The sequence below is a fragment of the Morone saxatilis genome, unplaced genomic scaffold (genome assembly GCF_004916995.1).
Source record: "Morone saxatilis isolate NCDOM2014 unplaced genomic scaffold, NCSU_SB_2.0 Contig22, whole genome shotgun sequence".
NCBI classification, from domain to species: Eukaryota; Metazoa; Chordata; class Actinopteri; family Moronidae; genus Morone; species Morone saxatilis.
Genome location: NW_023339785.1, coordinates 11,086,701 through 11,099,998, shown reverse-complemented (window position 1 = coordinate 11,099,998; position 13,298 = coordinate 11,086,701). Strand labels below are relative to the sequence as shown.

General features: G+C 39.1%; 1 protein-coding gene across 1 annotated transcript in view; it reads right to left on the bottom strand.

Annotated features, from left to right (window-relative positions):
- The window catches only part of drp2 (dystrophin related protein 2), a 69,676-nt gene that overhangs the window by 36,102 nt on the left and 20,276 nt on the right, over positions 1–13,298 (bottom strand). Inside the window, 5 exon segments of the mRNA XM_035669273.1 lie at positions 72–150; positions 5,351–5,497; positions 7,790–7,946; positions 9,412–9,523; positions 9,942–10,062. Of these exon segments, the coding sequence (XP_035525166.1) occupies positions 72–150; positions 5,351–5,497; positions 7,790–7,946; positions 9,412–9,523; positions 9,942–10,062 (616 nt within the window).

The window sequence follows — 13,298 nt, the reverse complement described above, 5'->3', positions numbered from 1 at the left end:
CCTTGGCACAGGATTGGACAGATTAGTGCGACATGAGGTAACAACTTCAAATAGCAGAAGAGGACTCTTACTGGAAAGGAAGTGCTGCGATCCGGGGCCAAAGTCTCTATGTGCGTCCTGGAGCTGCTTCAGCCGCTCCTCTATCGAACCCTAAGGAAACACACATACACACATACATGTAGAGTTAAATCAAAGGGAATCATGCTGTTCATCCCTCTCCAACACAGATCCCCAAAATAGAAATGCACAGACACAAACCACCTGCTTCTCCTCCATTAGTTAACGGCAGAATATAAATTATGTCTTTTTTCTTCTGCTGCCCCTCTTGAAGGACTTTGAAAGCCTTTGAAGAGCAGCAGGTAGCAATGGAAGACAGAGATTACAAAATAATATATTTTGTTGAAAGGAGGACAACGGTTCCTTGTTGCAATGTCAGTGTGTAAAAGAGCTTGGAGGAAGAGAAGATGAAATGAGAGACTTGCAAAGCATCACATGCTCAATAACCAGGGAGACTGAGTTGACAAAATTAAGTTTGCCACTGCCTTTGTGAAAGTGTTTCACGTCAGCTATGTGTCCCACCCAATGGGATTTAGTCTGACTAATCCTGGTTTACTTGAACTGTATTGGATTTGGCACATGAATCATTGTCAGCTGGATGTTTGAAACACGTCATCAAACAATGGGAGGTAAATCCACTCGTGGTGAGGTAAGAGAAGATAAAGAGAGAAAAAGGGGAATGTGAGAAGCCTTTAAACTTCAAAGAGAAGCACGGGCAATGAGTCGTAATGTGTGAAGTTAGATATATTAAGTTAGCATTTCTCAGTGTGCACACGTCATTGCTCCCTCGCCAGAAAATAAAACAATATAATCTGGACCGGTGATTTAAATTGGCTGGGACTAATATAGAGCATTGTCAATGTGCCGTGGAGATGTTACTGCCAACTGTGCCCTGTTGTACAAACTATTTGTTGTACAGGCAATTTGGGCTGCCATAAGGAAGACAAATGACTAAATTATCCGTGATCGACAAATATTACCAAATCAAATTTGAGAATACATTTTCGCTGGCGTCAGAGCAGCCAAAATCAACAGGGCACAGGATGTTGCTGGGATTTAGCATTTATCATTTTAATTAAGAGAGAAATGGGACAGAGAAAGGAGACAAAGAAAAGATTTCTTCATTCTGCTTGCTTTCACAGTCAAAGATAGGAAGACGCCAGGTCAGTGCATCTTATTGCATTGAAAGTAATGAATGTGGATGAGAGGAGATAGCAGATCGATCGGGGGGTGGAAGCAAGGCACCTCAAAGAAGGTTGAAACACCCTGATTTTTTTCTCTAAAAACATTTGCAACACCTGTCTCTTCACTTCGTGTCACTTGGGCTCTATATCGATATCAGAAACTCTGAGAACAATCCAAGATCTAGGAGATGGATATCTGCTGGTGGCTATGGATACTAAAAGCCTTTGTAACAATGTTGATCACCAGGGGGGATTAGAGGCTCTGATTTACTTCCTGAATCAAAGACCACAGGACACACTACCTACTGTAGCACACTGTACAGGTCGAGATTTAGCAGAAATTGTCCTGTAAAATAACTTTTTCATGCAGACTCTTTTTACCTTCAATGCAAAGGGACATCAATGGTCTAATGTTCTTTTTATGAAACTCTCTCTCGATAACCCCTTCCTAAAATACATTAAGTTGTGGTGACAATCTGTATAGGAGTTCTCCTTGATAGTTCAGGCTCCAAAAGTGTGAAATTGGACTTGTGTTCCCCTCTGCATGCTTTTAACGGTCATTTAAACTTTACTATCCACGTGACCTGTATGAAAGAAAAATATTTTAATTGAAACAGAAGGAAGGTTGGCTACTGATTAGTGCAAAAATAAGACTGACAGATGTTACCATTTATATGCCAGCTCATTCCACACATTAAAAAAAAAGCTTCAGCCTATCAGTCAGTGTAGCTATGAAGTACTTCACTGTTTTTTCAAGCACAGAGCACTTGAACCTGGTCAAACGAGTATCCTAAAAATGGATCAACGCAGCCAGAAATAAATACAAGCTGTGTCTCAAATGCATAATACTTTAAAGTATGCACCACACACTGATCATAATAGTTTACTGTTTTAGCAGTTTGTGTACAGACTGATTCAACATATCATTTTATACAGACAGGAAATGATACAATACATTTATTCAATCTTATGACATAACATTTTTGTTTACAAGATATTTTTGGAGCAGTTTCACCACCCACACTTTATTTACATCTACAGTCTTCAGTACACATAATGTCTGCTTTAAGTGTACTTAATTTTGTCACCTTAGAAGTGTGAAAACAGCCAGAGTGGCGCTTTGAGCTAAATGCTACAGTAAAAATTCTCAGTTACAACACTAACATGCTGATGTTAAGCAGGTATGTTTACCATGTTAACCATCTTTGTTTAGCTTAAGAGCATGCTACAATTAGCACTGAACACAACATACAGCTGCTCATTACTTCTGCAGGTATTTAGTCATAAACCAGAGTATTCGACCCACTGAAATTGTGACGGGGGTCATCAAAGTCATCACTGATGTAATCTGCTCTCTTTGCTTCAATCTGTTCTCCCCATTAACTGTCTCAATAAAGGCTATTTCAAGGCCACAACATGAAAGCCAGAACGAGTCAGCGAGACAGTAAGAGTGCAAAGTGGATACTGGAAATTAATTTCTCAGAATTGTTGAAGGGAAAGTTAAAATCACCATGAGACGAGAGAGAGAGGAGGAGAGGCTGGAGTGGCAATTAGAACATCATGATGAGGCCACGAACGACGGGCTGTGGAGAGGGTGTCATGAAGGTTATCTAATGGGAACAGGGTGTTCTCACACGAGGCATAGTGAAGGCTGAGGGGGGTTTTGTTGTGCTTGTGGGAGCACTGCAGAGGATGCTGACGGAGCCTGAGCTTCAAAGTTGCACACTGTAGAGTTACAGTAATGCTTACTGGGTAATGCATCCATACATTCATTCATTCATTCATTCATTCATAAATGACTGATATTATTGTCATTATTATTTTTACTACAGTTACTATTATTACTATAATCACTGCTCATTGTCCCCCATCGATGTAGCTGTTGTTGTCGTCGTCATCATCTTCTTCATGTTCATCATCATCACCATCACCATCAGTCACTACTATTAGTGTAGTTGTTGCTATTGTTGTTGCTGTGCACCTTTGTCTCTGTCCTTCTGTCTTTACCTCTGTCTCTCTCTCTCTCTCTCTCTCTCTCTCCCTAAGATAATTTCTGTTATGAATTGACGCTATACAAATAAAATTTAATTGAATTGAATTGAAGTCAGCTAAGCATTGAGGGGAGGGCAAGTCGAGTTCAATGAATCCAAGGCACCTTATTCTTGAAAATTTTAAAAGGCTTTAAGTGCTGGGAATTCGTTGAAGAATTGCCCTCTCAGTGTACGTGCATGGGTTCAAGTCTATCTTTTCAATATTTATTCATCTTTTCTGCCGGATTTCTCACTTCAACTTCCAATTCAATAGATAAAAATACTGAAATAAAATAATGATCTATACAATGCCTCAACATTTAACCGTTAAACTTTCTTACAGATAGTTATACTCTAAAACTAATGAACACTATGTAAATGTTTTTTTTACTTGTCTTGTTTAAGCTTAACTCATCACAGGGAGGAATTACTGCAGAAAAACAACAGCTGTTAGAAAACAGGTCAATACTGAGACTAGTGTGTTAGAGCTGTTGGAATCTTCCTACAGTCCTGCTGTTGATCTTTTATAGTAAACAGCATCCAATCACATACAGATGGGGATGTCTATTACTTAGATATTTTATCTATTCATTTAAACAGTATAATTCAGATACCATTGTATTCACATTTCAAATTATGTGATTAAAACTTCTTTTTAGTCAATGTCCTCGCAGTGTTGTATGACAGGGACAATATGGTTGTAACCATTCTTTTCTTTTTGCGTAAGTGACCCACATTTGTTTAGTTAATTCTGACATTATGATCTGTGTATGTATATTTTCTTTTAATTGTAGAAATGAAACCACTCAACTGCACATCATCAACTACACACGACTGACAAACAGACAATTCATTTCTTTCAATGGATTCTGCTGATTGCTTCTCCTTCTATGCTCATATTAATAAAGTCAAGATTCCTGTAAAACAAGCATTATTATGAACTTGACATCTGACATTTAAATCTCTAGATTTTGATGCAAAGTTTCTAATGTTTTTTTGGACCAATGACTGGTGATTTCTTATATTTCATATTTAGATGTTGCTCATATGGATTCTTGGTCTCTTTCTGCCTTTTCAGTGTTTTGTTCTCCATGTAAAAAACGTTAAATACTAAATAGCACCTATTTGTAAAGAGGACTTTGTACAACCTAAAAGCAAGAAAGACACAAATATACCGTAGAGCAGTTCTCTCATCCATCTGACTGTACCATATCAAGCTTTTGTGGCACATGATTCAAAAAATTTAAATAGTAGTATCCATTTAGACATTTTTAACCACAGTTTTAGCAGCTCAGATAAACCTCTGTAAAGCCCCTTATATCCACCTTTATTAGCTTCATCTTATGTTAACAGACTATATAGTTAAACATTGACAACTATTGACTTTATACTGTAACAACTGACCATTTTGCAAACAATGCCTGTTTTTCTATTGTTTTTTTATAACTTTCACTGTGGTGGGTTACACAACATGAGCAAGAGTATGTTAGCTGATTCCAAATTAATTTAGATGAATGGAAATAAGTGGCTGATCTACAACAGTCGGAAAACTAAAAGCAAAACAGGATGTCCTGGTGGTGTAAATGAGATATCAAACATGTAACTGCAGTCTTTGTTTTGAGTCCAGCCAGGGATCTTTGCTTCATGTAGTCTTCTACTGTGTTTTATCTAACAAGTATTTTGATGTTACTTCCTGGACAATTGTTGATATTTTACCTGCAATGCTGGTATGAACCACTAGTTCAGTGGGTTTAATGACAAGGTTTTAATGATCCCTGTAAATAATTGTCTCATCTATCAGGTGGAAAACATTCTCTGATCACCCCTTCTTATACCAGCCTTTATCTATGCCCTAAATAACAACAGTGTCCTTCACAAGCTCAAAAAGATAAAAAGACATAAAGCAGTTGGAAGCCTGAGGTGTAGGCACCATTGGAGCCTCACATAAACCGTTAACTTGCATTAGGACAAACATTACACATGGAATCACTCTCTAATGTCTCCCTTGAATTTGACTGCTGGAAAAAGCTGCTGCTGACAATGTCAAACAGGCAACATAGACCCAGCAGTGAACTCTACCTGAAGCACTTTCCATCTGCTGTTGAGATGCTCCAAGGCGCGGGCGTTCTCCATCGACAAATGGACATCGGAGATCGCCAGCTGGTGGGCCAGATCATTGATATGCTTCATGCCCTCCTTCACCTGGGTCAGCTCCTCCTTAAATAACTGCAGGAGTACGAGAGAGAGCGAGATGAGTAGAGAGAGAGGTGGATGGTAAGGCGGGCAGTGGAATAAAAGAGAAAGAAAAAAGCTAAAATACAAAACACGGAAGTATCAGACACAGATAAACATCCAGTCTGGACAAGCTCCACTCAAATTAAATAATAACAGAAATCATTTGAAATGGGATCCAGTATTGCTGTCAGGTCTGTTTTAGAAACGATTTGGCATGAACAATATGCTAACTTAAATCAAAGTGAAAAGAATGTATAATGGTATTGGAATAGCACCAGCACTGTTTGTAGTAGATTTGATTTATGAAACCAGGGAATAAATGGATAAACCGTAACAATAGTGAAGTGTGAGGACAGCTGATGGTAGTCTGTTTATCATTTTGCATTAATCTTTTGTTTTCCTTTTTAGTGGGTGAAAACTTTTGCTGACGATTTTAACGTCTTTTTATAAACTTCACAACCTCGCTTGAAAGTAACTTGTATCTAAGTGAGGGCAAACAAAGACAAACAATAAATAAATAAATAAGACATAATTGTGACAAGAAAATGCGCCTGTGTGACATGTTTTTCACAATAATTTTTTAGCACTGATGTCTTTATCGGTCCTTATTTATTTATTTGTCGGGATAAATAAAGTATCTATCTATCTATCTATCTATCTTTATTTGACAGTGCACAGCAGAAACATTGATAAAAGATTGGAAATGTAAGGTAGTGGGCACCATTAAAAAATAGTAAGCTGTGGCTGCATGGCACAAACGTCAGCAAACTCAGCCCGAGGACAACCTGAAGTCCCATGTTTTTTTAGGGATTACTTCCCTGCATTTATTCCTATGAGTGCCATTTGAATGACAGGATGATAATTCACATAAAAAATATTTAACTCCAGCCCATTAAAATAATGTTCTAACTCAGATGTTGCTAAATCAAATTAAGGTTTCATATTTACCATGATGGAGGAGCTATTGTAGTTTGAGCAATTTGGGAGATTCACCAAATGGCTTCTGTTAATGGCAGGAAGTTAATCCCTGATATCTGCAAATGTGCTGACTGTGTTTAGACATCAGCAGAATCAACGTAAAAGAGAGAGGCAACAAAAATCACAGGCAGAAATGTAAATAATGCATCACCCTTTATCATGGGAGTGTGCAGTCTTGTGTGTCAATGTATGGGTCAGTGCATAGTGCATACTATACTATACTGAGTGAGAGCTGAAACTATGAATAAATTAGACAATCAACAGAACATTTTGATAATTGTTTGTTATTGTAATTTTTTCTAGCAAACAAAACATTTTAGGATGTTTCGATCCAATGTGAGAATTTGATGCTATTCTCAGTTTTATGTGATAGTAAACAAGTATTTCTTTGGTTTTGAAGTGTTGATTGGACAAAACTATATTTAAAGATATCACCATGGGATTTTGTTAAGCTGTGACAGGCATTTTTAACTATTTTCTGGCATTTTATAGACCAAAAGATACATTTTTTAATGGATATTGAAATTGTTGCAGCCCTATATGCGTGTATGCAAGTGTGCATAATGCGGGTTTATGATTGTGTCTTATTTGCATGCATCCATGTGTCTACTCTTATATGTGTCTGTGCGCGAATGCAAATTAGTGAGTTAGTGCATATGAGGCCAACTGACGAGCCTGCCCTAAAGACCATGCTGAACATGTGCTGGCTGTGACAGGAGTCCAAACAGTGACATGATTATTGTGAAGTGCCCTCACTTCTAATGAATAGAGCCACACAATTACAGGCAGCAGCAGCACTCGGCACTCCATAATGACTAAACCAATGACCTGTCATTTGTTTAACAGCATCCATTCAACTGAGGATTGTAACCCCTACCATCTCCACCGTGTCGGTTTGAAGTGTCCTTGTCATACTCTGTCAGATCACAGCCACTCTGACAGGAATGCGTACGCAGGCAACCAAAACAAAACATTTTAAAGCAACACAGCCTGATACCGATCTCTCACTTATTCATGAGTAACATATCACTGCTGTGTTCATGTGATAAAAAAAATAATACAGCAAAAAGCTGGATGTCACTGTTTTGATGTTTGTTTACGAAAAAGTGTCACAATGTGTGCTTTTACAGGGTTAGCCGGAGGCGATTATCTCAAAGGAGGCAATTAAGTTACTCCACAGGTAAAACCAATTTATGTCTGGGAATCACGATAATGTGTCTGCATGTACAAGAGTGTGTGTATGAGAGAGATAAAGAGAGAGAAGAGAGTGTGCATGTAATGCAGAGTGGTTTTCTGCGTGTCTACCTTGGTGGCGTCTATGTGGTCCTGCAGAGAGTCGATGAAGAGGTCTCCGACAGGCTCCCAGGCGTCTCTCACCCCCTCTGCCTGCTCCAAGGCCACGGCCAGTTCTTCCATTGCTGCCTGGATCTGAAGTAGACGCTCTAAGGTCCTCTCCATGTGTCTGTGAGGTATAATTCATTACAGTTCACTACCAGGACCATTAAAACTTTGAGCTAATGCGAGCAACAGACAAAAACAATCTATCAAAATCCACAGAGCATGCAGTCCAACATACCATTCATTCAGATGTATGCGCTGTCATTTCAGTAAGGCAATTTAAACCATCATTTCACGCTTACACACATTATTATTCTGAAAAGTAAGCTCTGAATTTTCAATGATCTAAAAGTTGATAAATGTGTTTTCCTAATTGTTTCTGTAATTAATTATATTTGCCACATTTTGTAATCAGGTTATGGTAATTATATTATGTCTAATGTATTGCTGCATGACCCTGCTATGGATCAACACACGCATACAGTCACAGGGAGAAATAACACTCTTGAGTTTCTGGCTCTCAAAGTTACAGGCATATTGCTCTTGTATAGTAAAAGGGCCCCTTTATTTCCCACAAAAATGCCTTTTTTCATCACTTATCTTTGAACAGCACTCTCATACTTTTCTCCCCTGTTACACACAGCCAAATTATTTGAAAACGGTAAAGGAGAAAAAGACAGACAACAGGTCTGACCTACACAAAGAAGAAGAAACAAATAGACCCCAAACAATGAATAAATAAATATCTTCCACCATTTGTTAGGCATATATTTGTCTTCACTCAGGAGTGGGGAAAATCAAATTTTAACTTTTAGGTAACAAAGAAAAACCAATGTGTTTTGCTTTTGAGTTTCAAGAGCACATGGACATTATTATCATGGTTATCATTTCTTTATTTAATTAAGAAATAATCACCAAACTGGAATTGCAAGTCTTTCTGAGGACAAGAAAATGCTGAAATCCTGAACAGATTTCTGACTGAAAGTCTATTTTCAAACAATGGCCTTGAAAAACATCTTATTATTAACATTATTATCATAACTGTCAAAAACAACTTTTTTTATTTACATCGTTTACTTCAATACAACAATGTAAAAATACTATAATACTAATATATCAGTAAATGGCCTGTATTCAATATCCTACTGAAATAAAAGTAAAAAGTTACAAATAAATCTGAGGGGTTGTAAGATAATTATTGGGGTAAGAAAGAAGAAAAGTAAAAAAATAAAACTTCTTTTCATATTTTAATTTTTTGGCTTTTTGTCTGATTTTTGCTGTTTTCTTGAAAGGGTTAACAAACAAAGAATGTCTGGTTTCATCTTTAGCAATGCATTATATTATATTATATTATATTATATTATATTATATTATATATTATATTATATATTATATTTATATTATATTATATTATATTATATTATATTATATTATATTATATTATATTATATGTTTTTATTCAAAGTAAAATAAGTAACTTGTAACTATAGCTGTCAGATAAATAAAGTACCTGAGTAAATTGACTTCCGATCACTGCAGAAACCTTACTTAATCTGTACAAGATATACAAATTCTAAACTGTATCTGACCTATGGCGGTCCACGCAGCGTGCCGTCAGCTTTTCCCACAGGTCACTGGCCACATTCGCCTGTTTCCACACCGAGCGGCTCACATTTAAGATCCGCCGACGTGGAGACACCTCTGCAGACGGTGGAAGAGGAAGGGGGATAAAAGAGAAAGGAAAAGGGCAAAACAAGTTGGAGACACAAGGAGAACACAGTAAGGTAGACTGCTACAGTATTCCCCAGGTAAGCATCCCATGTTCAGAGGCAGACGTTATGAAAAGGACGTGTTGTGGAGAAAAAGCCAAGCTTGCTGTATTATTGATCTGAACAGATGGTACTGTAGAGCTGGTGAGTTAGAGCTAATTGGTCCCGACCCGGACTCTTTCTCTAAACTCAGTGTGACACCAGAGAACAGATCACTGTTAATAACTACTAATGGAAGATTTCACCTGCATGGGTCCTACCAAATGAACTCTGGGGTTTAGCCCAGGATGGTTGTGAGTATGATATTTTGGCTGGCGCAGCAGTTGGCACAGAGTATGAAGGGAGCAGACCTTTTCCATCGGTCAGGGTCTCCTCTGGCTCCTGGAAGGGGTGCTGAGCCAGAAAGGCCTGGGCAGACTCCAAGACTGAGTAGATGAACGGCCCACGAGACTTGACATCCTCCATGAACGCCTGCCGGGACACAACAGAGACGGAAAGAGTGTTTCTAAGTAAAAGAGAATGAAAGACATAAGCTGCTTTCAAACTCAAGTGCTGGTTGAATTGGCACTGTAGACGAGGAAGATGAGTCCTTTAGGCTGTAATAATGACAGTACACATGGTGTGTTCAAGTGCTGAAACTATTCAAACAACAGACAATGAATTGAGAACAATTTTGATCGTCAAATAAAGTTAATCTACCGTAATTCATTTTTGTAGAAAAAAAGCCAATCATAAGCTGGTTCCACCTTCTCAAACGAGGTATTTTCTTCTTTTTTCTGCTGGGCTCTGGGAAATTTGGATGGACATTTTTCACTTTTTTTTTACATTAAACACAAATAAAAAAAAACAACAGTTAAAGAGAAAGCTCACTATGAAACACCAGCAAACACTAACAACTGCAGAGCAGCATATACAAAATGTGCAAAAACTCAAATGACACTGTGTCATTCTAGTGACTTTAAATAGGCTACCAGACAAACAGCAATGGCCAACCAGGGGGAAGGTGGTAAGAAGCAGAAGGTGTTTTGCATGAACTCATTATTCATACAAATTGGTTTATATCCATTTAAGTTGATTAAAGAAGATCTAATTTTTCTGATCAGAATCTAGCGTTCAAGGTTAGCGCTGTGCAAATTGTGAAGCCCTCAGATAAACTAGTATTTTTAGGCCCTGTAAATAAACCTGTCTTGACTTGGCTTCCATTTACCTGCAATTCTCAGTGATTCACAACACGTCCAGGCTGCTAACAAGAACAAACAGTAGGGTTTAGGTCCGACTTCCATTATTCACATTTTGCAGTGGCGTTTTCATTGGTCTAGTTCAAGTGATGTATCACCAATGACCAATGACCACCTGGGTGGAAATACCTGGTACATAAAATGTGGTGATATTTCCAGTATTTGCGAGTTGACGAGGATCACTTGAATGCTCCATTAAGCAACTGACCAGCGCGCAACAGACAATTGGATGCTGACACGCGTTTTGTCCTCCAAATTTCGAGGAGCTCTGTCAGCTCGTTATCACACATTCATTTTAGAAATCCAGCTTTGGATCATTGAGATGCAACAAATAAGTTGGAACTGGAAAATAAGCCACTTTGGTCACAAATGGCAATCACAAGATAATTGTAAATTACTCAAAAAATCAAAAAACAGATTCAGTAACATCAGTTACATAAGAAACACAGCAGAAAGAATACATGGGTTACGTATAGGATTGACTGAAGACATGCACACACACACTGGCAGCAATCAACTGGCCATATGATATTACATGGCTGTCTACTTGTGCTGAGAGGCTGCAGGCAATAGGAGACCAAATCCATTGGGAGCACTGGTCAGTTGGCCTGTTGCACAGAAGAGCCAATTAGCTGGAGAGCCCTGCTCCACAGGAGCGCTCCCTATGCAAATCACAGACGAAGAGCTCATTGTGCAAGAAGACACACACACACACACACACACACACACCTATACATACGCCTTTACTCCACCACAGAACAGATATCCAGAGCCTCCTCAGGGCCTTGAAGAAAGCCAGTGTGTCAACCTTCTTCATTCTTCCACACTAATCTTTGTTCTGTATAAAACATACTGCAGGTGTGTGAATGAATGCCAGGGATATCCCCTCTCTTCAAAGTAATTTATTTAAATTAAGCCAGCGCACTCAATCCTCTTACACTATGAAGAGATTACAATTTCAGCTGAAAATCTACATTACCAGCTGGAATTAGCAGCATTGTGCGGCGCAGCAGTGACAGTGTTTCAGTGTTTAAAAAAATAATAATAAAAAAAGCACAGGACTAGAGCCCAGCAGGCCTGATAACACCCAGCGAGCAGAGTTAAACAGAAAGCCCCCTATGAAACACCAGCAAACACTAGCCGGCGCCGAGCAAACATGCAAAAGTGTATAACAGTGGGGAGCTGTGGCATGAGATAAGATTCCCAATGCAACAGTCATGGAGAAAACCTGCTGTCTGCCTTTTCTCCTTTTCCTCTTCTCACACTGTCTCTAATCACAAACAATTTCCCTCCTCAACCTCACATCCTCGCTCCTCCTCACTTCCTTCCTTTCCTGTTCCTTCACCCTGTTTTCATCCTCTTTATTCTCTCCATCCTCTCTTTAGCTGCTTTGCTGCCCAAAGAGGAGCTGAGCCACAGATTCCCTGAGCCAGCTGTCATGTTAAAACTTTAATTCCAGCTAAATTTCACACTCAGAGGTTTCGTCTTTGGTTGAAGGAACATTAAGAGCGAAGCCTTCAGATCAGATTAAGATACATTATGCATGGGGTAGAAAAAGTCAGATGGAGAAAATGACTTTATTGACTCTGTCTAAACATGTTGATGGTGTTCCTTTACCCCCCCCCGGACGGTTCCTCTCAGCGTACTTCAGACAACACAGAGAAGGATACATTTTCATTTCATTTTGCCTTTCACATGAGGCTAAGAAGATTCTGCAGCTGCCGCTGACTCACAAAATCCCTCCAATTGCCAAGATGCTCAGTTATCCCAACACCCAAACACTTCCCACCCATCTCCCTTGCATCACCACCCCAAATACACATACAGTAACCATGCTCCCAAACCAATACACAAGCAGATGCACACACGCAAAACTGTAGCACAGTGGGAACTCAACACACACACAAAAACCCGACATCAGAATAAATCCACTTAAGATCAATAATTCACATTTCTTAAAACGCTTTAATTCTCTATAGAAAACTAGGATGCAATTTCCCTCTCTGCTTTGTCGGAAAAAGTTTTAGAGCCACCAGACGCTCGGGAAGCAGAGGCTTCTCAGATAATAAAGGCGTGCTGTGCCGGAAATGGAACATTGGAGAGGAGAGGAGAGGCCTCAGTCAAGGGATAATTGTTTGAAAAAAAACAGGAAGTGTGGCTTTAAAGCATGAAAAGCAGACAGGGTGCAGGACAGAAGGGGAGGGATGAGGAGGGACGAGAAGAAAGGAGAAATTAAGAGGGAGAGGAAGGAGGACAGAGGCGACTGCAGGATAATGTTAAGTGTTGTTCTTTCCGTCGTCCTGTTAATTGGGAGTCTGATTTCTCAGTGCACTGGTCGAGGTGGGAGTTGGAGTGGGGTTAAGCGGGAGCCACAAACCTCTCACTGTCAATACAATTCTCCCTTTAGAGACAGAGACACTGCACCAACTGACAGCACAGAAAATTGGAAAGAGGGTGGAAAGGGAAACT